At 36.4% G+C, this 25,915-nt stretch overlaps 1 protein-coding gene across 1 annotated transcript in view; it reads right to left on the bottom strand.

The window, feature by feature from the left end:
* Positions 1-13,038: 13,038 nt before the first annotated feature.
* DIPK2A (divergent protein kinase domain 2A) overlaps positions 13,039-25,915 on the bottom strand; it is a 29,271-nt gene continuing 16,394 nt past the window's right edge. The window contains exons 2-3 of the mRNA XM_012437116.2: positions 19,576-19,879; positions 13,039-15,905 (exon numbers count right to left, since the gene is read on the bottom strand). Coding sequence (XP_012292539.1) covers positions 15,574-15,905; positions 19,576-19,879 — 636 coding nt within the window. The 3' untranslated portion in view covers positions 13,039-15,573. The remainder of the gene's footprint in view (positions 15,906-19,575; positions 19,880-25,915) is intronic.

Genomic DNA, 25,915 nt, shown 5'->3' with positions numbered 1-25,915 from the left:
CAGACATAAAATTTTATGCAAGTAGCACTGAATATAATGAGGGGACATGTAAACGCAAAAGGTAATCTCATCAAGATAAGTTATTTCCTAATATTTGACTTGAGTATTTTAAAAGGAAACATGAAACAGATATGAACATTACTTTCAGCTGTTGTCAAACTTCAGATTTAGAATTTTTATTAAAATCATACATGAATAAATAACAAACTGCTTGAATTCAGAATTTTTATAAAGACACTTTTTTATTCCCATAAAACACACCAAAAAAGGCAGTAAGTAGATGTTTCTTAAACAAAACAGTATTAGTTCAGTAAAAATACTTTGAGGCCGGGCGCGGTGGCTCAAGCCTGTAATCCCAGCACTTTGGGAGGCCGAGGCGGGTGGATCACGAGGTCAAGAGATCGAGACCATCCTGGTCAACATGGTGAAACCCCGTCTCTACTAATACAAAAAATTAGCTGGGCACGGTGGCGCGTGCCTGTAATCCCAGCTACTCAGGAGGCTGAGGCAGGAGAATTGCCTGAACCCAGGAGGCGGAGATTGCGGTGAGCCGAGATCGCGCCATTGCGCTCCAGCCTGGGTATCAAGAGCGAAACTCCGTCTCAAAAAAAAAAAAAAAAAAAAAAAAAAAATACTTTGAAAAAGTAATTTCTGGGAATTTTAAGTGGAATCAAACAACTAAACTATTTACTTAATGGCAAAGGAAAGGGTTACTTCTTCCAAAGACATTATATGAATTACTTTTTCTTCAGGGACTAAATTACCTAAATATGCTTTTGATAGCCTGGATAGCTTTTTGGAACTAAAGCTTTGCTAAAGATCTACAGAGCTTCACAATTTTCTCCATGATTGCCAAGATTCATCTAAATTTTCAAAATGTAACAGCATACTTATAGTTCAAAGCTTAGCTTTATGAATCCAGTAAAGAATGAACAAATCATTTCTCACTAAAATATCTGTACTTGAGAAAAGTATGCATCCTAAGAATGAGAATCAAGTGAAAAATTTAAAGATGTTTCTCTACCTTCCAACTTAGATTTTTTATTGTGGCTACCATTAAAAATCAAATAAATCCAGCTGGATGTGGTGGCTCACATCTGTAATCCCAGCACTTTGAGAGGCTGAGCGGATAAATCACTTGAGGCCAGGGGTCCGAGGCCAGCCTGGGCAACATGGCAAAACCCCATTTCTACTAAAAATACAAAAATCAGCAGGGAGTAGTGGTGGGCACCTGCAGTCCCAAGTACTTAAGAGGCTGGGGCAGGAAAATCGCTTGAACCTGGGAGGCAGAGGTTTCAGTGAGCTGAGATCGTGCCACTGCACTCCAGCCTGGGCAACAGAATGAGAGTTTATCTAAAAAAACAAGAGAGAGAGAGAGAGAGAGAGAGAGAGAGAGAGAGAGAGAGAAATTCAATATTTACAGTTTTAAGTATTTCTTCACCCACTTCTTTTATTAACTATACCTTTTTAATATCCATCATCCCACTATGATGATATAAAAAGCATATCCATTTTAAATAAATCTTAAAATGAGTAAAATAAAAAAGGGATCCTCAAATATTGATAAGACTGGAATTATGAAATATTATTTAGTGAGAGGAGATTGAATAAGAAATACGATGCACGTGAAAGCAGCCCTGAACTGAAGCAGGATACCAAGGTTCAAGGCACTACCATCAGCTGCCCCAACTGCCTGAGCAGACTGACTTTCACCATTCCTGATCTGCTTTCTTAGGTACCAAATGAAGAACCAGATTCACTGAATATTTTTAAAACTGTTTTTCAGAGTAATAGAGTTCTGAGAAAGTGCCTATTTGGGGGCCCGCCCTAGAGGTGCACTAGGTGATGGCTACCACATCAGTCAGAGTAGGTTTGTATTTATCTGGCATATCTATTGGGAATTCATCAGAGTTTTTGTCTGCATATAAATTTTCCTTTGCCCATAATAGTTTCAAAAACTATTGGACTAAACTTCTTACATCCCTTTCCAGTCCTAACTTTGAAAAGAGCAGAATTAGTTATGTAGTTTTAAAGTTTCTGCTGTAATTCCTCAATGTGATTGAATTATCTCCACTAAACAGTGTCCTATGGCTGCCTTGCCATGGGTTTAAATACTGTTCTTAATCCAGGTGTTGCTTGGATTTTGGTGGTTTTTCACAGAGATGGACAGTCTATGTGTCAGAGAATGTAATTTTAGTACCAAAAGATAATCCCCAAGACTGGAGAGAAGGGGATGCCTTTCTTATAAGTTCTGTGTCAGCACTGACATAGCAGGTCCCAGCTGACCAGGCTTACACCTGTGATCCCAGCACTTTGGGAGCTGAGACAGGTGGATCACTTGAGGCCAGGAGTTTGAGGCCAGCCTGGGCAACATGACGAAACCTGTCTCTACTAAAAATACAAAAATTAGCCGGGCATGATGGTGGGCACTGGAGAAAAAGAGCAGAAGCATCAAGTGAAAAGGTGCAGAAAAGAATACACAATAATCCAGATACAGATTGAGACAAGAAAAAAAGAGATGACAGTAATCAAAAAGTATAGAAAATATCCTGGTTTTTAAATTAATTAATTAATTAATTAATTTTTAGAGACAGTGTCACGCTCTGTCACCCAGGCTGGAAGTGCAGTTGAACCATCAGGGCTCACTGCAGCCTGGCTCTCCGGGGCTCAGGGGATCCTCCCACCTCAGACTCCTGAGGAAGTGCTGGAACTAGAGGTGTTGCCACCATGCCCAGCCAACTTTTGTATTTCCTGTAGAGGTGGGGTTTCACCATGTTGCCCAGGCTGGTCTTGAACTTTGGGCGCAAGTGATAGGTTCACTTCGGCCTCCCAAAGTGCTGCAATTGCAACACTTTAGGGTGAGCCATCACACACAGCCAAAAAGTTTCCAATTTTAAAGCTGAATCCAAAAATTAAAATTAAATTTACAAAGAAGCCAAATAGGGGTCATGATGGTTGAGGAAATGCTGTGAGGTGGAAGTTCTATCTAGTCACTTATTTACAAACGGAACCTCTGGCTATCTTCTGATATTCTAAAGATCCAGCATCCGGAATCTTTATGAAAACCACGTAAGATTTAAATGTCTTAACACAATAAAATGGGTAAAATTAAACAAGATATTTTCAAATATAAACCTGCTTGAAATTCATATTTGAAATACATTCAGCATGAAATTTTCAAAATTGCTTGACTTCATATTTGTATAAAGAAATAGTAGCACTGTTTATCATGTGACCTGCAACAGTTTTAAGTTGGCTGATCTATAGCCTTATAGGAAATATTTTTAAAAATTGTGTGGGGTAAGTTATAAGAACCTCCTTGAATGTAAAAAAATGCCTAGGCTGGGTCAGTGCCAAGATCATTTATATACTGCTACACCAAACTTTAAATATAGAGATAGAAGCATAAATCAACCACTATTTTATATGCTCACAGTTCGGTGGGTTAGCAATTTAGGCTGCCTCAGCTGCACAGTTCTGTAGGTTTTGCCTGGGGTCAGTCATTTGGCTACAGGTATTAGGTGGTTCAGCTAACGCAGGTTAGTCTACGATGGCCTCATGGACATATCTGGCAGTAGATAGATGCTCCCTGTTGGCTGAGCCACATGTCTCCAGGTAGTGTGCTCAAGCTCCTTCTCAGGAGCGGCAGTGTGCCAAGCAGGCAAGAGCAAAAACTGCCAGGCCTCTGGAGGCTTAGGTCCACAAGTCACAGCATTCTGGCACATTCCATCTGCCCAAGCAACAACAAATCCAGTTTTAGATTCAAGGGGTGGGAAAACTCAATCTACCTCTTTATGCAAGGAGAACAGTCACATTGCAAAGGAACCTGTGTATACATAAGATGGGCCTTCTATCTTTACAAACAATCAACTACTAAGTCTTTAGTGTATATTTCCCCAGTCATATCTGGAGTGCCAGCTCCCAATAATATAAACTGGCATTTAAAGAAAACTGCTGATGTAAGTCACCTTGGAAAGTACTATTTTGACTGGAAACCCTAAGACTAAAGACTAATACATAAACACTGTAGGTAGGTTGGTAAGCACATTCAAAATGCATACAGATGTATTTTGTGTATATACATAATACACATGTATAATCACTACATTGCAGAGACAAAATGAAAATAAATACACCAAAAGTAAACATACAACAGATAACCTCAGTTAATAGTCCTCTACATCTCCAGTCAGGCTCTTTTGATATAAACATATACATATATTTTATTGTACGTAGGCATTTAAAACTAAGAACAGGGGCTGGGTGAGGTGCCTTCCGCCTATAATCCTAGCACTTTGGGAGGCCAAGGCGAGTGGATCATCTGAGGTCAGGAGTTCAAGACCAGCCTGGGCAACATGGTGAAACTCCATCTCTACTAAAAATACACAAATTAGTCGGGCATGGTAGCACGTGCCTGTAATCCCAGCTGCTTGGGAGGCTGAGGTGGGAGAACATTGAACCCAGGGGCCAGAGGTTGCAGTGAGCTGAGATTGTGCCACTGCACTCCAGCCTGGGTGAAAGAGCAAGACTCCATCTTAAAAAAACAAAAACAAAAAAAAAAACTAAGAACAAAATTTTACATGCTGTTCAGAAACCTACTTTCTTCAAGAAGCATGTTTATCAAACTTAATCTTCAAAGCCCCAAGTATCTGAACCTATTTTTTTCTTAAAGATAGTTTCTAAATTATGTAAACTTCAGGTCCTACAAAACCTGCATACACTCCTGTTTCTAAATGAATAAATATGTATCTGCATTATCATTTTAAGCGGCAGACAGTAACATACCATTTTACTGCATAAAGGGACCATCCTTTTTTTTTAATCAATCCCTTAGAAAGATGTTTACGTTTTCTAATTCTGTGGACTATTACCCAGCACTTCAGCCTGGCTGTTGAGTTAGCATCCTCTGAGACGCTTTCTCTATGTCCTGAAGCCCTACACTCAGTCCAAGCTCCTTGCTACTGCTCCTCACCCTGGTGCTCCTGACCTGTAACAGTCTTGAGGGGAGAACAGAGAGTAAATTTGGGACAGTAGAAAATCAATACAGGTTCTTGAGGAGAAATCAGTGTGAGGGAGCAGTGTATTGTAGAATGTTATGACAATCAATTTATCAATAAATAAGTAATAGGGTGTTTGCACTGTGCAAATGTAACTATCAGAGTAGTAGGAAGAAGAGAAACAGTAACAAATCTGCAGACCCCTGCAGTGACAGTTGCAACCCAGAGGCAAAAGGCCCCTTGATATGGTTACTAGGAGACAAAATTTCTTTAAAATGAAAAATAAAGTAAAAAGAGAAATGGGGACTCTGTTGTGAGAATAGAGGTGGGGTATGCTGGCACTTTAGGAAGGCAGCCCTGTATGTCACATATTTTTTCTTCCAGTGAAAACACAGGGCCTCCTTATGAAGCAAAGAGTCACAGCTTTTTTGATGAGGGAGAACTTCCAAGCTCAGCAGACATACCTCACACATTGAAGCATACCAAAAGTGGACAGAGAAGGTTAGAAGAAAGCAAAAAATCAGCAGCACAAGGGCCCAGTTTGAACTTGGGAATGAAGCTTTGTACTTCACTAATCAGACACTGGACACACTAAAGGAGTAACACACTGTGGGTAGTCTCACAGCAGAAGAATGGCCAGTCCCCATGGAAATCTGAAAGGGAAGAGAGGGGACTCACTCTTCCCAAAACAACTGCACACAGGAGAGTGTTGGGCAAAAACAAACTGCATTACTGGAGCTTGCAGGGTTTGTGCGGCACTGTAAAAAGGGCTTGGGGGCATGAAAAACCACAGAACCCTAAATTCTACTACCATCTTCGCAGCTTACTGGCTCTGTAGCCTTGGACAAATCCCTTAACCTCTACGAATATAGTTTCTTTACATGTAAAGTGAAAATAGCATACCTATCTTAAAGATCAAAGTATGTAGCACAATGTCTGTTACTTAGAGTATGCTTATAAGGAGTGGTATTCTTTATTTTTTATTGTTTTAGATTTGAGAGTAAATGTGGAGGTTTGTTATATGGGTATATCGATGCTAATACATCTAAAGTTATTGTTCCTTCTCTCTCCATCTCCTCATACCAGACTCTTCCCTTTACAAGCCCCAAATGATGCCTTTGGTTTCTCAATCTCTCTCCTTTTCTCAAGCAGTCATTTAACACTTTCCCACCTACCATTTCAAACCTTTAAAAAATGAATTTTCAGTATCTCTGGGCCTAGCCCTACTCCTTAGATTTACTTATAACAGTATCTTTGTTTCTAAAGATGTAAATAAAGAACCTCTGGCAGCTCTTGCAACTGTTAAGACATAAACCTGCATGAGTACTACTGACAGATGGGTCACTCCCAATTCGCTCAGTCAGTACTGCTTCCTAACTAGCACTGTGACAAGGATGGACAACTTTCTACTCATCCCCACAGTGTTAATCACATGTTAAAGATAAAAGATGTCTGAAAGGTTAGCGGTTCCTCAAAAAGTTAAATGTATAATTATCATACAACCTAGCAATTCCACTCCTAGGGAATTGAAAATAGGGACTCAAACAGATACCTATACACCAGGATTCATTGTGGCATTGTTCACAATAGCTTAAAGGTAGAAACAAACCAAATATCTATTAACGGGTAAGTCGGCAAACAAAATATGGTACATTATGCTAAGCGAGAGAAGCCAGGCACAAAAGAAAAAATGCTTTATGAGTTCACGCATATAAAATATCTAGAATAGGGAAATTCAAAGAGACAGAAAGTAGATTAGAAATTACTAGGGGCTAGAAAAAGGAAAAATGGGGAATTATTGCTTACTGAGTACAGTGTTTCTGATTGGAATGCTAAAACGTATTGGAAATAGATAGTGGTAATGGTTACACAACATTGTGAATGTAATTAATTCCCCTTCATTGTATTAGGTTGGTGAAAAGTAATTGCCGATTTTGCCATAATGGCATAAATTACATGCACAATGTACTTTTAACAGCAAAACCACAATTACTTTTGCACCAACATAATACATTTAAATGACTAAGACGGCAAATTTTGTTTTATGTATTTTACCCCAAAATAAGGAAAAAAAGACATACTGGAAAAAAAGCACTATAATTCATCAGTTATAATTTTTTTTCCAAATTTTAACATATAAGAAACCAACATTAGTTTTACAATAAATGGTGTCTGTTGTTAGCCAGGCAGTAGTTGTGTTGAGGCACCAATGCCTGCACATGTTCAAATCTGGTTGTTATTCCAGTTACTGGAAAAGTGCAACCCCTAACGTTTCAGTCAACAAACTACTCAAAAACCATTTAACAAGGAAAATATGGGACCTAGTTATCTTTTTTTTTTTTTTTTTTTTTTGGTCTGAAACATTCTTACATCTACTGGGGAGTTTAAGAACGTACCAACATCAAAGCTTACATAGTTGGTGGCTATGGCGTGAAGAAAGTTTTAAGACAGTACTGGAGCACTCTTCTGAAAAACATGGTTTCACCAGTGTTCTTGATAGCACAGGGACGATACACAGTGTGGAAAAACATGTACATGAGGGCTCTGGACAGAAAAGTGAGTCAAGAGCGTAGGTGAATTCAACATAGAATGTTTTGCAAATACCTTAGCCATTTTGCTTTTGCTTTTATTTTCCCTTTTCAATAAACACAAGCTTAAATGAGCTTTAAAGTAGTGTAAAATAAAAATTCTAAGCACAAGGAAGCTTAAATGAGCTTTTTAAATAAGTATCAAATAAAATTTCTAAGTGATAAGAACTTACCACATCTGCTTTTAGGACGGGCAAAAGATAAAACAAGCAGTTCACAAAAAAATTAAATGGTCATCAAACTCATGGAAGACATGGTGAGCCTCATGAAGGTTGGAGCTAGTATTAGGGGAAGATACTGACTTTCTACTTCTCAAGTTTTAGCGGAAGGACTTCCTATGAGTAGCACTCCCAATCTGTATTTTCCGCTTCACCAGTGACTCATCTAAAGGGTGAATTTGAGACAAAGAACTGGGTATGTGCAGTCAGTCACTTTCTCTTTCTCTTCCCTTTTAGTATGACTGTCTCATGAATCACAAATTCTCTGCTTCTTCATGTATGTTTCTCAAGGAGAGATTGCCAATGGCAGAAGGTGTCTGGTTTCCCCACTCTGTGACAAAAGTGGAGAGGATTTCTGGGACATAGCATTAGGAAAACTACTGTTATCTTGGACACAAACTACACTAACAGTTTTAACACGCATAGATGATATTCCCTAGCTTCTTTATTCCTACATCTGTTTCTTATTCTAAATCAAGGAGGAAAGTAAGGGGATGTTATTAGAATTTTTAAGCCTCATGAACAAATTAAGCAGTTTCAAACTAAGCAGTTGCAAACAGTTGCCTGTTTTACAGGTAATAGTGATAATATTTATAAAAATCAACAAATAATAGCCAGTGCTGGCTTGGCCTAGAAGAAGCCATTCTCATACACTGTTTTGGGAGTCTAAGTTGGCAAAGATCTTTGGGAGAGAATTTGGAAGTAATTTACATGATTAAATATGCACACCTAATTGCAACTAAAGCAAAAATTGACAAATGGGATCTAATTAAACTAAATGGCTTCTGCACACAAAAGAAACTATCAGCAGAGTAAAAAGACAACCTACAGAATGGGAGAATGCTTTTGCAAACTACATGTCTGAAGGAGTCTAATATCCAGCATCTATAAAGAACTTAAACAAATTTACAAGAAAAAAGCCATCAAAAAGTGGGCATGAACAGACACTTTTCAAAAGAAGAAATACATGCAACAAACAAGCATATTAAAAAAGCTCAATATCACTGATCATTAGAGAAATACAAATCAAAACCACAAAGAGATACCATTTCACACCAGTCAGAATACCTATTACTAAAAAATCAAAAAATAACAGATGCCAGAGAGGTTGCAAAGCAAAGGGAATGCTTATACACTGTTGGTGAGAGTATAAACTGGTTCAACCATTGTGGAAAGCAGTGTGGCAATTCCTGAAAGAGCTGAAAATAGAACTACTGTTCAACTCCGCAATCTCATATACACCTGCAGGAATATAGACCATTTTATCATAAAGACACATGCATTTGTATGTTCATTGCAGCACTACTCAAAATAGGCAAGACATGAAATCAACCTAAATGTCCATCGATGGTAGAGTGGATAAAGAAAATGTGGTACACATCATGCAATAATATGCAGCCATAAAAAAGAATGAAATCATGTTTTCTGCGGGAACATGGATGGAGCCGGAAGCCACTATCCTTAGCAAATTAATGCAGGAACAGAAAATCAAATACTGCATGTTCTCACTTATAAGTGGGAGCTAAATTATAAGGACACATGGACACAAGAGGGGAACAACAGACACTGGGGTCTACCTGAGGGAGGAGGGTGAAAGAGGAGCAGAAAAAATAACTATTGGGTACTATGCTTAGTACCTGGGTCACAAAATAATCTGTGCAACAAAGTCCTGTAACCCAAGTTTACCTATATAACAAACCTTCACCTGTACTCCTGAACCTTAAAAAAAAATTTGAAAAAATATGCACATTTTGACCTGTAAATTTTCTTGCAGAAGTACTCATACATGTGCAGGGTTATTTGCATAATGATATGCATAACAGCATGTTTAATAGTGAAAAGTTGGACATTAACCAGATAAATGATTAAATGAAGTATGGTATATTTTTATGCACAAATACTAGGCAATAATTTAGAATGCAGGTTAGCAAACTGTTACCCACAGGCAAACTCCAGCCTGTTTTTCTTTTGGGGTTTTGTTTAGTATAGGCATCCAGGAGCAAAGAAGCATCTGGATCCACCCAAGGACTTCTCTCTTTGCCTTATAGCACCCCTGATCCCTCCACCACCTCCTTGCCTAAGACACATGTTCTGCCAAGCCAAGGAGAAAAACTCAACCTGATTCTCTGCCCATTTTTACTGCTACTGTTTCCTTCCAACGATGAGGGTAGAGATGGAGTGACTGATTATTTGATTTTTAATGAGCTTGCACGATTTACCATGTTAGCTTCTATTGTGTTTTCTCTTTGGAGAACGTTAAGATTTAAGTTAGACTTACTGGTTTCGTATACTATAACATATTTAATATAACACATATACACTTTAGCATAATTTAATATAAATTTATATATACCTAATTAAAACATATATAAATTAATTTATAACATATTTTTACTTATAGCAAAATGTTTCCTTTTGATATTTCAACTAAAGATAGAAAAGTTAGCTTCAAGAATAATTTGACAATAGTAATAGTCTTGGAATAGTCCTCCTCCCTGCCAAATTTATTATTTTTCCCCCAGCTGATTATAAATGTTTATCCTATGAAATGCTAGGAATAAGAAACTTAAAATCTTCATGCCAAATCATATCTTTGGCAAATTCATCTAAACCACAGAAAGTTTTCTGAAAGTATCTGCTGAATGCCTCTCTCCTGCTAAAACTAGTTTACAGTCTTGAGTTATAAAGAGGTAAAAGTCATTGGTGGCTGTGCCCTGCCAACTAGCAAGAAACCAATTATTTATTCCTTGAATGAAGTTCCTTCTTTCTCTCTGGGTAAACCATCAGTGTTTATTTATTATTAAAATATTCTTGTATAGCACTTCACAGCTTACAAAGTGCTTTCCTATACATTGCCCGATCTGTTCAGTGACCCTGTAGTAGAGTCAAAGAGGAAATTCTATGTGTGGGCAACTGTCTCACAGATGTTACATGATTTGTCTAGAACCACGAGTGGCAAGTGTCAAAGAAGAGATTCATTCTCTCTCTCAGAAACATCTAAGTATTCATTTAAAGTAGTTCAAAGATGTCTGTTTCCTCTTTTTAACTGCCTTTTATTAAATGGCATCAGAGAAATATTCTCTCTCTCTTGAAAACAAATGAGTACCAACTGTTTGAGATTTCTATTTATGGTTTTAATGACAGCAATGACTTTAACAAATAAGGAAGATACAGAAATATCCTCAAACCTGCATTATATCTCACAAAGAGTACACCAATCTATTTAGGTTTGTATGACCAAAACCTGCCTGTAATCTTATACTCCTTCCCCAAATATTTGAATCTAATTTGTCTGAAAGTCATATTAAAGGACCACAGAATATAGTGTCCCAATGAGACGAAAAAAAGTCAAATAAACTCTGTCCATGGTATTACCATAAATATATAAGCAATGTTTTATAAAGCAACTCTAAAAAAATTGACTCTCAGAATTACTGATGACACTATTGAAAACACATATTTTAAGGTAAGTCAATATATGAGTGGGTGTGTTTTCCTTATCACTCCTCCCTACCCAAAAATATTACTGATTCTTCAAAAAAAGGAAAGAAAATTGCCATGGAGTCTTAGGAGTGGTTTTTTACCTGTCAAGACGCAAAATTAAAATGGATGAGCTTACACAAGACATTCACCTTATCGTTCAGTTGTTCAAATTTCAACTTTTTCAAAAAATTGATTTATTCAAATCAGGATACAAAGGTAACACTTGCATTTTTGTGTGTTTCTTATATATTTTAATACAATGGTCCCTCCTCTTCCCGAAAACTTGTTAAAGAAAACCAAGTCATTTCTCCTGTAGAATCACCTGTTCAGAATTTTGTTGACTGCACCCCCATGGTGGCCTTTAACACGTTCCTTTGTGCTGTTCACTCTCCATTTACCGATAGGTATAGGGGCTTGATTTGATTCACGGTTTTTGTATTTTGGCCAGACACTTCATAGGCGATGCTGGGTACCTGTTGAGTCCTATCAGAAGACACATTGCTGTAAGATTGACCAGTGGGTTCCGGTGTTGCCATTCTCGTCTATCCATACAAGGTTTCTCATCAGCTTTTCAGCTAATAGTCTCTGAAGCCATTGATGATCGTTGCTTGGATTTGTCAATTTAACAGGAATTGAAGAACAGCGATATTCTAATACTCCTTCTGCATTTGTTAATTGAAATAATTCTAAGTATTCTACCAATGTTTCCCCTCATAATTTGGTGATCCTGAGGTAAGGTAGGATAAATGTTTTTCTCCAATGTAGCAGTTTTCAGAATCCTTTCAAAGGTGACTGAGGTAGTTTGTTATTTTTGGTTGCTGGTTTTAGTAGCATTTTGAATGCATAGATTTACATATTTATAATGACATGTTGCAATAATTGCAGTTATGTCTTATTGATCCTGAAATTGCTCCATCTGTACAGTCAGTGGTACAGAATCCCTGCAGCTGGATCCAGAGTTTTTGAGAAAAACAATGGTGTTTGAGAGTTTTCCTGCTTTGGTGATACTGAGTTTTTATTTTTAATTTTTTAGATGTAAAATAGTACTGTGAGGCTGGGCATGGTGGCTCACACCTGTAATCCCAGCACTTTAGAGGGCAGAAGAAGGCTGATCACTAACAGTCGAGACTAGCCTTGCCAATGTGGCTAGAAACCCCGTCTCTACAAAAAATATAAAAATTAGCCGGGTGTGGTGGTGGGCGCCTATAATTCCAGCTACTTGGGAGGTCTGAGACACAAGAATCACTTGAACCCAGGAGGCAGAGGTTGCAGTGAGCCAAGATCATGCCACTGTAGGCCAGCCTGGGCGACAGAGTGGGACTCAGTCTCAAAAAAAAAAAAAAAAAAATTAGTATTGTGTTTTGCTAGGAGAAAATGCCTAACATAAATCCAATGATACATCTCAGATTTACTTCAAAATAAGCTGGAGGCAAGTTTGGCCACGTGTTAACTTTTGACGTTAGTATAATGATAGTTATACTATTGTTCATTATGTTATTCTCTTGCATACATTTGAAAATTACCATAATGAAGTTTTTTTTAATTCCATTTTAGTAGCAAAAGTTTTTTAAAATTCAGTACTACAGAAAAAGAAAACACACATAACCTTAAGCCGTATACATCCAATCAGATAGTTCCCTCAAAATTCTAATAAAGTGTATGCAAGAGGAAAAAAGTAACTTATCTATACAAACTCACTTTCCACTCCAGAAAAATGTGGATATCTGAAGTTAAGAAATAGTCTGAAAAGTGTGATTCTTAAAGTATTCTTTATTAAGATCATTAAAAGTTGTAGAAACAACTTTATATTATAAAGGCACAGGGAGACAGTTCGATAAAATATTCAAATTAACAGTAACTTACAGTACAAAAGACAATTTTAATGCACATACAAACCCCAAATGTCTGATTCAAAAATATTTTACTGCGTCTATTAATGGGCAATGATTAAAAATATAAATTGCTGCCATATAATAAATATCTGATAGTGAACATCTTGATAGCAAAGTGAACAAAATACTTATTGCTTTTTCACTTACATATTTTTCCCTGTAATTTTAAATTCCTAATTCTTTTACTATCTTCTCAACTTTTCCCAAAGATAAAATAAATTTCACATAATTTCATGGAGGGGAAATGGTAGTTATAAAAAACTACCTCAAGTAGCAATCACTGCTGGCAGTGTTTTCTCACTTTCTGTTCTGCAATCGCAATCACACTTCCAAAAAGAAAAGCAAATGTTCACTAAACTGTAGACAGATGACCTCTTTGTGACTGGTATTGTTAAGGTATATAATGAAAACTTATCAATATAAAAGGTGCTCCCTTTTGAAAAAGTGTACTTTATTTGAAGTTTTGAGTAAGAGGTGAGTGTTTGACAATTTTAACTACTCCCCTCAAAAATTTCCCAAAGTTGCAAAAAGGGTCAGTTTAGTAAATTTCTCAGCACTTATATGCCTCATTGAGGGCCAATTGATATAGGCAATGCACTAATGTGTAAAAATTAACATAATGCAACTATTTTATGATGGAAAGCTCTTACCTTTTCCTTTCAGTTTTTAAACTAGGATTAACTTTATTGACTTCACCCCATCCTATTTTTATAGCAACTTAGTTTTAGAGGGTACAAGTTGAATTTCCATCACAAGACAAAATAACGTCAAAGTATTATCCTTGTTAATGCTATTTCAACTTAAGAAATATCTACATTGAAGTATTTGCTAATAATTGTAAAGTTACTTAACCGTATGTCATGTTCAGACAGTATGTAGCAGCTAATAACGTGCCTGGCACAGAGTTGATGCTTAATAAATAGTTACTGAATAAACGAAAAAGAAAAACCTGGCTTTGGTTGTGCATACTTTAATCACTTTCTGATTTAGAATAAGATCAGTCTAGAACTCACTACCGTACACTACATCAAAACTTTGCTGTAAACAAAAGTAACAACTTCAAACAGAAAAATATTACCTGTTAGTGACAGTCAACTTATATACTATAACATTTTTTAAAGAGCCCACACATTTCCATCCAAATACTTAAATTTGATGTTTGGATGTTTAACCATTAGGTAAAGAAGACCAAAGTGGGCTGACTGGCTAACTTGTCTGCTTTACAGTAATAATGGTTAGTTCATCAATAAATAAAAGGTTATGATGCCTGATTAAGTTCAAACAATGGCTACCATGTAAATTTTGCAAAACTACCAATGAATAAAAGGTAGGATAACTTTAAATTACTTGAAAGCGGTAGTTTAACTTTCAACAGAAAGAATAACCAGGAAGATCTGAATTTAATAATGACAGAGCTAAAATACTGGAAGTAGGGTGGTAAGAATAAGTATGTCATCAACTCTATTTTAAATTCTAAACATGAGACTAGGTGTAATATTTCTTTGGCATATGCATTACTATCTTGGACTAGTAAACACTTTTTAGATACTGGATTGTATTTTTTTCTGAATCAAAATGAACATCAAGGTATAGATTGCTAGTATATTCTTCTTAAAGTCTTCAGTAAAGGATAAAATGACATTTTGCAACATATGCCGAACTTCACGTTTAGTGTACACTTGTAATTGTTGGCATGGAGGGATATAACTTTTAAATAACCTGAAATGATATCATGCAATGGTGAAACTACAGAAGGTGGTGAAAAGAAGTATTTACATAATATTTAGGTTTCTTTAAAAAAAAACAAAGTAAACCTGGGAATCCTGCCCTAACTGTAAGTAACATACCAAATAGCACTGAATGATAACTAGTCAAAATTTAAATGAACACCTACAGTAACCTGAATGTTCAAAATTTAACTTAAAAAAATAACAAAAACGGGGAAAAAACCCTACATATCAGAAGGAAAAAGTGGCCTATAAAACAGGCCAATCTAACTTGACATTCAAAGTAAATGCAAGAGATTCACAAAATCAGGATAGTAAATGCAAACTAAGTACCAAGTATCCTTTGATACACAAGCCAATGTACTATCAGACTCATTTCCAATAGCTTAACAATATTCATTAATCCACTCAAGCATTCCGGGGTAGGGGAGAGCAGCTGCTGACAGCTCAAGCCTCCAAAGTATAAGAACATACTTTTTTGCAGAAGCATCATGTGATTTTTGAAGTAATGTCTTATTTTGATGGATGTTAACATTAAGATCTATCAGTGCAAGTTTATCATCCTCTGAATGTAATACTTCCAAATTTCATTTTTTCAGATAGTTTTTGGTGGTTTAGTGTTAGCCAGTGCTGTTTAAATGGAGAAAAAAAGAAACATTCACCATAGACTACCTCACATTGTTACTTAATTGTGCCAGATATTCACGCAGTTCTTTTGCAGCCTGGAATCTGCCATAGCGCTTCTTTGGGTTGGCACACTCATCCAGCAAGGCCTCGAGGCGGCCATCTTTGGCAATTTCACTTGGTGGATCATGAAGGAGTCCTCCAGAAGTGCCACGCCAGGTGGCATGTCTGGATAAGAGGTTCTGACAAACAGCATAGTAATTGTGGTCCACAGTGGCACGAGCACAAAGAATTTCTTTTGAAAATGATAAGCAAGCCTCCTTATCACAGTCATCAAATTTGCTTTCATACCACACATCCCAATTTTCAGGTTTATCTGTGAAAGGAGGAAAAGCAGAGGTAGAAAAAAAATTAAAATAGTTTTCATTGCTTCCAAAAACGGAATATTTCACTAATTAATAGTATTTGTTGTATACTTTTAGGTAAAAGTATATTATAACTTTAAACATTTAAATATATAAATTCATACAAACATTCACTGGGAACTCGTCAATGCCAGGCAGAAGGATTCAAAAAGGTCCCTACCACTTACAGGTTTAGCCTAGTGACTTTCCATCATACACAGAAAGTGCCATAAAGAAATAGGACACAATGTTACAGGAATAGTGGGGAATTAGCACTTTTCCCTGGGGCTGTAGAAAGCTGCAAAAAGGAGAACGTCTTATTTAGGTCCTAAAAGATAACAAATCTGAAAAGAAACTAGGAAAAACAGCATTTTAGGTTCAGAACACAGTGTTATACAAAGGCATGGACTGGAGAGATCAGTCCAGTTGGTTCACGAAGCAGTAAGTTCACTGTGCGGACTGTGAGAAAGGTACTTGGCAAGGAGCTACAGAAAATATTGTAACTGTGTAATCATAACCATAATTTGTTTTATAGAAAGATAACTCTGGGTTGAAGATTGGAAGGATTAAGATCATGACAGCAACTATAGAAAGCCCAGAATGAAAAGTTAGATTGGAGAAACATTTCAGGCAAAAATTAATAAGTATATGACATATGGTATATGACATAAGTGTATGACGTTAATAAGTATTTGACATCATAGTGTCAATATTTTATATATAAACAAAATAAATATAAAGGAGCTATAAGGTGTCAAATGGGCATGTCATATGCGCAACTAGAACTAGACTTGAAACTTATGACTTGGAGGGAAGAGGAATAACAGGCTTATAGAGAACACATAAGCATGCATGTACTTGAAGGAGCCAAGGCTTGAAAAACAAATAGCTAGCTGTATACAGAAGAGGGAAGAGGCATTATTGGAAGAGGAAACTGCATATGGGAATGCCCAGAAGTGGGCCGATTCATTCAGGAAAACAAAAGGCCATTGTAGCAGAAGGAGCAAGGGCAATAGACAGAGGGGTATTAAAAATGAAGTACTCGAAAAAAAGATCTCTCTCTCTCTCTCTCTCCCCCCCTGCACACACAAGGCTGGTCAGGGTGGCTCACATCTGTAATCCTAGCACTTTGAGAGGCCAAGGTGAGAGGACTGCTTGAGCACAGGAGTTTCAGACCAGTCTGGGTAACACAGTGAGACCCCACCATTACAAAAAATTAAAAAATTAGCCGGGCATGGTAATGTGTGCCTGTAGTCCCAGCTACTTGGGAGGCTGAGGCAGGAGGATCACTTGAGCCAGGGAGGTCGAGGTTGCAGTGACCTGTGATTCCACCACTGCACTCCAGCCTGGGTGACTGAGATCCTGTCTCAAAAAAAGAAAGAAAAGAAAAAGAATGAGAAGAGGGCCAAGTCACACAGATTATGCCCTGGTTAAGGAGTTTGGATTTTACTTGAAGAACAATGGAAAGTCATTAAAGCTATTTAAGCAAAGGAGTAGTAAGATCAGATTTATGTTTTCTGAAAGTTGTTATTTCAATAGAAGGAAGGTTACTATTCCAAAGGAGGAAAGAACTTCAAAAAGTTGATGATAATCACAATCACTTCACAAGTTTGCCAGTTAGGTGGTTGCTAATGGCAAGGCAGATGTCTAAGTCAGGTTTTGATGGAGTAAGGAATGAACAGAGGCCAAGGAAGCAGAGAGGCAATAAATACTTTTAAAAACAGTGGACAAGCAAGGAGAAGCAGAAGAGTCTTATATATTCTCTTCATAGGGAGGCAAGAGAAGTTGCATATTAAAGGAAGGAGGTGGGGCATTGAAGAAGATAACTGATGCAACAAGTTCTGAAGAAGAATCTATCTGAAAAAGAAAGATGAATGTGTGTTGTTTTAATGAGGTTTAGATGATAAAGAAGGATACTGAGGGAGTTGCCACAGCAAAACCTCAATTTCTCTGTGAAGAAATAAAATAAAGGTCATTTACTAGAAAGTGGAAAGAAAAGAGAGTGAATGAATAGACAGAAGCTTTTGCAAAGTGGCTATTTAGAGGACCCATGACACATTTGAAAAGAACTGACCAGAGTTAAAGTAGCACTAGAGCAATGCTCACTGTATGAAATGCAAGAATACAGAAGCTATATGGTTGGACTCATCTGAGGTCAGGAATTAGTAACAATTATTCCAGGAATGTCGGCATAAAATGAATTATAAAATTATTTTACAAACACTGGAATAATTTTAAGTTTAGGACAATCGCACGACTCTATGAATATACTAAAAACCACCTGCTTGTGTATGCTTTAAAAAAGAAACCACAGTATATGCTGCTACAACATTCACAGATGTAGGAACAGGTAAATAGGGAGCAGAATACTCCAGCAAGGTGTTCACTTCCTATAGGAGGATCTACATGGCAAGTCAAGAAATAATCAGAAAGTAGTCTGGTAAGTATAAAATCTGAACAAAGGAGTGGGAAAAAATCAAGTATTTAACAGTGTCATGCTAAGATCATGCAAAAAGTAAATGTTAACCTAATATATGGCTTGCACATAAACTTTTCCCCAGGTGCCACAGATTTTCAGCCTTTGTTTGTCAAAAGATACTCATATCACTTTTATCAGAAGGAAAAGAGGTGATTAAAAAATGTTAAGACCCTCACCATGGAGCAACAACCCTTTGGTTTCTTTTTCTAACCGAAGTGGTTATAGACTACAGCCTTTGTCCTTGATGCTTTAAAATTCTATGGCATTTAATTTTCAAACCACTTCAGACACTACCCATCTACAGAACTCAAAAATAAACGGAAAAGCAAAGTTTTTGGTGAGATGTAATAATCAGAATGTCAAACCAAACTCAGAGCTGCAGTGCCAGGAATCATCAAAATGGTTAAAAATAAAACAAAACTATTATTGTAGTGACCCCCACAGAACAACAGAACATCCCTGTAAGAGGTCCCATAGAAAAACGAGGCCTCCATGAGAGCAATACAGTTACTCTGGTAGCCTGTAACAATATATTAAATTTATTGCTGCATTAGATTCTTAAACCACAGAATAGCACACAGTATGCAAAAGACATATACATACACATAGAATATATTTGTGTCCAACTGAATACAAAGAATATTTTGCTAAACATGGAGAAGCTGTGACTGAAAGTATAGAAATACAATGATTTAGTATAATTGGTTCCCAACTGCTAATAGTTCAACTTACGATTTTTCGTTGTTGCAGTGGTGCAAGTGATACTCATTCAATACAAACCATATTTCAAGAACCCATACAACCATTCTGTTTTTCATGTTCAGTACAAAATTCAATATATTACATGAATATAATTATATTCAACAGTTTATTATAAAATAGACTTTGTCTTAGACAATTTCCACCCTAAGCTATGATGTCCCATAGGTTAGATGTATTTCAAATTACAGTATTTCCAACTTACAATGATGTTATAAAGATGTAACCCCCTACTAAGTCAAAGAGTATCTGTATTTGTTTATTGACAGTGGTTATATAAAGCAAAGAAAGACGCTTAAAGTTGCCATCTAAGGAGGAAATTCAAAACTCATTTCATACAAGTATAAACATTATTTTGACATAGGAAAAAATGAGTATAAAAAATCTAAAAATTATATACTTACTTTGTCTAATTAATCTTTTGTCAGCAACCAAAACATTTTCAGCATCCACAATGATTACCTTCCCATCTCTAGGACCAACTGCAAAATTGTCAAAGCTGACGTCCAGGAGGTAGAGTGCAAATTCAAAGTCATTGTTTGTAAGCTGTTCTGCTATTTCCATTAATTGCCAAGCGAGGTCAACTCGTTTCTCCCATGGCGCATTAAAGTAGCTCCAAAGTTCTTCTCCAACATAATTTACAGCCACCATTCTTCCACAAGCTCCAAGATACTTTGCAAATGGCCAACCTTCATCAGACGGAAAACTCTACAAAAGAATTGTCTTAATATTATAAGAGATTCTGATGAAGATATCCTAGGTCTATCCTCAGATTCTTTAGTAGAGATAGCTACTAGTATGAATTTGGATTTTCTTATTACATTCAACAGTTTATTAGAGATTAACTTCATTTTTTCCTAACTCATACCAGTACTATGGACCTGAAAAAAATTTTAAATAGATAACTTTACATTATAAAGCTAAAACAGAATGACAAGTCTTTTTATCAAAATCTAAGAACCAAACTGATCAATAAAAGGGAAGATACTGTCTTTATTACCAAATTTAAAAGTATTTATGCTTTCCTTTATCTTCTTCACTTGCGTAAATGTAATCAACCAATCCTTTTATTTAAAAAGACAGCACTGCAGCCTATTAACCAGCAGTTATTTACCAGTTATCAGGGCACTGTGTTACGGTGGCAATTAAGGATGAACCAGTCTCTGTTTAGCCATGGGCTTTTATTTTAAAAGAGCATGCAGACACCGAACAAATAATTATGAATATGAAAAGTGTTAGTTACTAAGCAGTGGTACAGGTCCCAAGGAAGCATTTAGTAGGGACTTACCTAGGCAGGAAAGCAGGTGGTGGACTTCAGGGAACGATTCTTTTTCTTTTTTTTTTTTTTTTTTTTTTGAGACGGAGTCTCGTTCTGTCTCCAGGCTGGAGTGCAGTGGCGCCATCTCAGCTCACTGCAACCTCCACTTCCCAGGTTCAAGCCATTCTCCTGCCTCAGCCTCCCAAGTAGCTGGGACTACAGGAGCCTGTCACCATGACAGGTTAATTTTTGTATTTTTTACTAGAGATTGGCCAAGATGGTCTCGTCTTGATCTCCTGACCTTGTGATCCACCCGCCTCGGCTTCCCAAAGTGCTGGGATTACAGACATGGTGAGCCACGACACCCAGCCTAGGGAAGGATTCTTGAGAGGTGTCTTTTACCCTACATCCAAAGGTTAGGAAGGGACAAACTGATATCCTATTAATGCAACCTCCACTCTGAGCACATCTGGTCCAAGTTCATCTTGTTCCCCTTTCACAGCCATATTTTCTGTTCTCCTTGGCCCAGCCTCAAAATTATTCTCATCTTAGCAAGGTTTTCTAATGGATTTTAAAACTACTGAGAGGATTATCATCCTAAATAATAATTAAAAAAAAGTCTTCCATGACCATGAACAGTCATTTTCACCTCAGGTAAAATAATAGGCTTTATCTAAGATACTTTCCACTGCTAAAATATGTAAATAGAAAATGAACATTGGAGAAAAAAAGGAATCAATAAATGTGTGTGTTCTGACTGCTCTATCAACCAGCTGTTCCCCCGTCTCTCCCCTCTTCCTGGGCCTCCCTGTTCCCTGAAACACAACAATATTGAAACTAGGCCTATTAATCCTACTATGGCCTCTAAGTGTGCAAATGAAAAGAGTTGCAGGTCTCTCACTTGAAACCAAAAGCTAGGAACAATAAGGCATAGTGAGGAAGGCACATCTAAAACTGAGATAGGCAGAAAGCTAGGCTTCTTAAACGAAACAGCCAAGCTGTGAATGCAAAAGAAATGTTATAGGAAGAAATTAGAAGTGCTACACCAGTGAACACACAAATATTAAGAAAGCCAAACAGACTTATTGCTAATAGGGAGAACGTGTTAGTGATCTGGATAAAAGATCAAATCAGTCACAACATTCCCTTAAGCCAATACCTAATCCAGAACAAGAACCCAAGTCTCTTCAAATCTATGAAGGCTCAGAGTTTCAAAGAAAAGTTTGAACCTAGCAGAGGTTAGTTAACACAGTTTAAAGAGAGATTCATCACCATAATATAAAAGTGCAAGGAGAAGCAGCAAGTGCTGATGTAGAAACCACAGCAAGTCATCCACAAGAGCTAGGTAAGATAATTAATGAAAGTGACTAATCAATAGATTTTCAATGTAGATAAGACAGCCTTCTATTGGACTTTTACAACTAGAGCAGAGAAGTCAATGCCTGGCTTCAAACCTTCAAAGCAAAGGGCAGACTCTTATTAGGGGTTAATGCAGCTGGTGACTTTAAGTTGAAGCCATTGGTCGTTTACCATTCCAAAAATCCCAGAACCCTTAAGAATGATGCTAAATTGACTTGCCTGTGCTCTATATATGGAATAAGAAAGCCTGCATAAGAGCACATTGGTTTACAGCATACTTTACGAAATACTTTAAGCCCACCATTAAAATCTACTGCTCAGAAAAGAAGGTTCCTGTTGAAACATTATTGCTCATTGACAATGCATCTAGCTACTCAAATGCTCTGATGGGGATATGCAAGGATATTCATGTTGTTTTCACGCCTGCTAATACAACATCCATTCTGCAGCCCACAGATCAAGGAGTAATTTCAACTTTCATGTCTTATTATTTAAGAAATACATTTTATAAGGCTATCACTGCCATATATAGTAATTCCTCTAATGGATCTGAGAAAAGTAAACTGAAAATCTTCTAGAAATAATTTGCCATTCTAGATGCTTTTAAGTGTATCTGTAATTCATGGGACAAGGTCAAGATACCACTATTAACAGTGAGAGTTTGGAAGTAGTTGATTGGACTTTGAGTGGTTCAAGACTACAGTGGAGGAAGTAACTACAGACAGAGTGAAAATAGCCAGAGAACCAGAATTAGAAGTAGAGTTTCAAGATGTGGACACTAAACTACTGAAATCTCATGATCAAACTTGAACAGATGAGGAGTTGCTTCTTATGGATGAGCAAAGAAAGTGGTTTCTTGAGATGGAATCTAATGGTAAAGATGCTGTGAATATTGGTGAAATGACAACAAAGGCCTTAGAATATGACATAAACTTAGTTGACAAACAGCAATAGAGTTTGAGGGTACTGACTCCAATTTTGAAAGAAATTCTACAGTGGGTAAACTGCTATCAAAAACATGGCAAGCTACAGAAGAATCCTTCACAAAAGGAAGAGTCAATTGATGCAGCAAACTACACTGTAACCTTATTTTAACAAGTAACTGTCCTACCCACCCTAATCAGTCAGCAGCCATCAACATTGAGGCAAGACCCTCTACCAACAAAAAGATTACAACTCACTGAAGATCTGGCTCAGATGATCATTAACATTCTTTAGAAAAAAAGTATTTTTAACTAAGATATGTATATATTTTTAAGACATGATGCTTACATACTTAGTAGACTACAGTATAATGTAAACGGAACTTTTATATGCGCTGGGAAACCAAGAAATTCACGTGACTCGCTTTATCATGATGTTTGCTTTATTGAGGTGGTCTGGAACTGAACTCTTAATATCTCCAAGGCATGCCTGTATCAACATGGCCTACTCTATTGCTAGAAACTGAATAATCTACAATTTAGTGACTACAAAATGAGGCTCTTCTTGTAGCTCTTAGAAAAATGGGCAATATTAATTTTGCCCTGAGTTTTACAAAACTGTCCAAACGCAGTAATATCCTTGCATTAGTTTTTACCAACTTTAAAACAAAAAACAAATTGAGAATTATACTTCATCCAGAATTACCCAATTTCAATTGCTCCCTTTCAACTATATCAATGCACAATAACTGTATTTGTTCTTTGTCTGTATAACCTGTTTCTCTCAAATTTTAATATTGTAGCTTTGTGATGAAACCCTAATAATATAAATGAAAAACTTAAATATATATGAATCTTTAATTATAGTAATTTAATTGATTCCATTTTAGTTAGGCAATCATATCTACTGGTTCTTTAGAAATTAGAGGTAAACACATTTCTAATTTTGTACCTGAGAATTTTAAAATTTCTTTTGGGCACCAAAAAAAAGAGATTACTCATGTCCAATGTGCAGCACAAAAACTGTTGAGGAACCAAACACCATTCTCAGCTATGTTCCCCAATTTCAAATACCTCCATGACCATGAAATTTTTGTTAGACAATTACAAAAGATTTAAATATTTCCCAGAAACATTCATGTATAAAGACCCTGACATAAAAATGAAAGGACCAAAATAATATGTAAGATTACAGTTTTGCCATGTAAAAAGTAAAACAAAAAACTCCTCCATACATTATTGGTATATTATTCACATGCCATATTGTAGAACAGATACAAACATATCTTTGTGAAAATAAAATGGTCTTTGACAACAGGAGAAAAGGGGAACCCTGCCAACACATGCACATGTACAAATGCTTCCTTGTTTTGGGAACCTTTCCAACTGACAAACGACAGTCAAAACTACACTTCATTACCCAAGTCCCCCATCGAAGAGGGTAAAATACATGAACAAATGTCACATTGAGAAACTTTATATCCATAGAGTGGTTTCTGACAGTGTTAACTGAAATTCTGTTATGCCTCATTTTAGGAAGAGCACTATAGTTCTTTCATATAGTTTGCTACCTAATCTTTTGGAGGAACGTTAATAAATGAATTCACACCATTTGCTCAGATGACAAGAATATTTCATTGTCTAATCAAAATAGTCAGATTTCATAACTGATAATATAATTCTATCAAATATACTGTAATCCAGAGAAAATGCTCAAGGAAAGCCAAAATAATTGTAATTTGCACTTAATGCACTTCTGGCTTAAAACCAAATTACCATGGTCAAGCAGAGTTTGAGAGACAAAATTTATATACATTAGAACTTCAATTTATTAAATATATCAAGCAGTAAGAAAACAACTTATTCCTCATTACCAAACTCTCACGGTACATAAAACACATTAGGTAGGATAGAAAGTTTACTGCTAAGGTCTACATTTTTCTATTTAAAACAAAATTGAAAAATCAGATTTTTCAAATTGTCCAGCACAAGCATATAGTTTAAAGTAATCTGAAATAAAATGTGATTATTTTAATAACTTATTTACAATTGAAAAAAATGTACAAATACTTTCTAATTGAAGAAAGGTATATTTAAATTTAGAATGATACCAATCCTAACTGGATTGAAGGCACTTCACTTAATTTTGCAAGGCTTTTAATCAGGATTGAATTTATGTCATAAAGTATAATATGTAAAGTTCGTAAAAGTAAATATTAGTTTAAGTTTGTACAAAGGCCCAAAACAGTTATATATTTACTTTTCTATAATTGAAATTTTTTTACAAAATTAAGTTAGTAATACCTAAAGAAAATGTCTTTAGAAAAGCAGCATGGTGGTCAGGCATGGTGGCTCATGCCTGTAATCCGAGCACTTTGGAAGGCCAAGGTAGGCAGATCATGAGGTCAAGAGATCAAGACCATCCTGGCAAACATGGTGAAACCCCATCTCTATTCAACATACAAAAATTGGATGGGCATGGTGGCACATGCTTGTAGTCCCAGTTATTCGGGCAGCTGAAGCAGGAGAATCACTTGAACCCAGGAGGCGGAGGTTGCAGTGAGCTAACATTGTGCCACTGCACTCCAGCCTGGCAACAGAACAAGACTCCGTCTTAAAAAAAAAAAAGCAGCATGGTTAACTGCTGAGAGCTGAAGAAACATTAAATGCTTTCACTTTAATTTACAAAGCAAAATTTATTTTTAATATGAAACCTAATACAAATCACCATGACTAGGCATCTTTTTAAAATTTGGTAACAAAACCTCAACCTACTTCTTGGATGGCATACAACTCAAATAATACTAATAACAATACTGTATGCACTGACAGTATCTTAAAGCCAAGATTTCTGGAACAAAACCACTAAGGGAACCTTAAGAGAAGATGATTTATAATGTATAGAACGAATATTAAAGACTGGACAATTCAGCTACCTTACTCTTTTTATAGGAATGTAATATTTCATAAAATTTCTACATTTAAAGGCCAATATAGTATATAAGTAGAATAATGAACCTAAAATTACAATGCTAGATTTTGAAGTCCCTTCCACCCCTACATCTCACTAGCTATAACCATGGCAAAGCAGCAACTTCTCTGAGCTTTGGTTTCTTCCTCTGTAATAAAACTGGAATAATATTTGTATCACCATATTCATCAGGGCAATATAAGGATCAAAGAAAAAAGATATGAAAGGTAATT

This window comes from Aotus nancymaae, unplaced genomic scaffold (assembly GCF_030222135.1).
Source record: "Aotus nancymaae isolate 86718 unplaced genomic scaffold, 86718_ANA_hifiasm-v0.15.2.pri h1tg000019l, whole genome shotgun sequence".
NCBI lineage: Eukaryota > Metazoa > Chordata > Mammalia > Primates > Aotidae > Aotus > Aotus nancymaae.
Note: the sequence above shows the minus strand (reverse complement) of the source record. Positions and strands in the feature narration are given on the sequence as shown.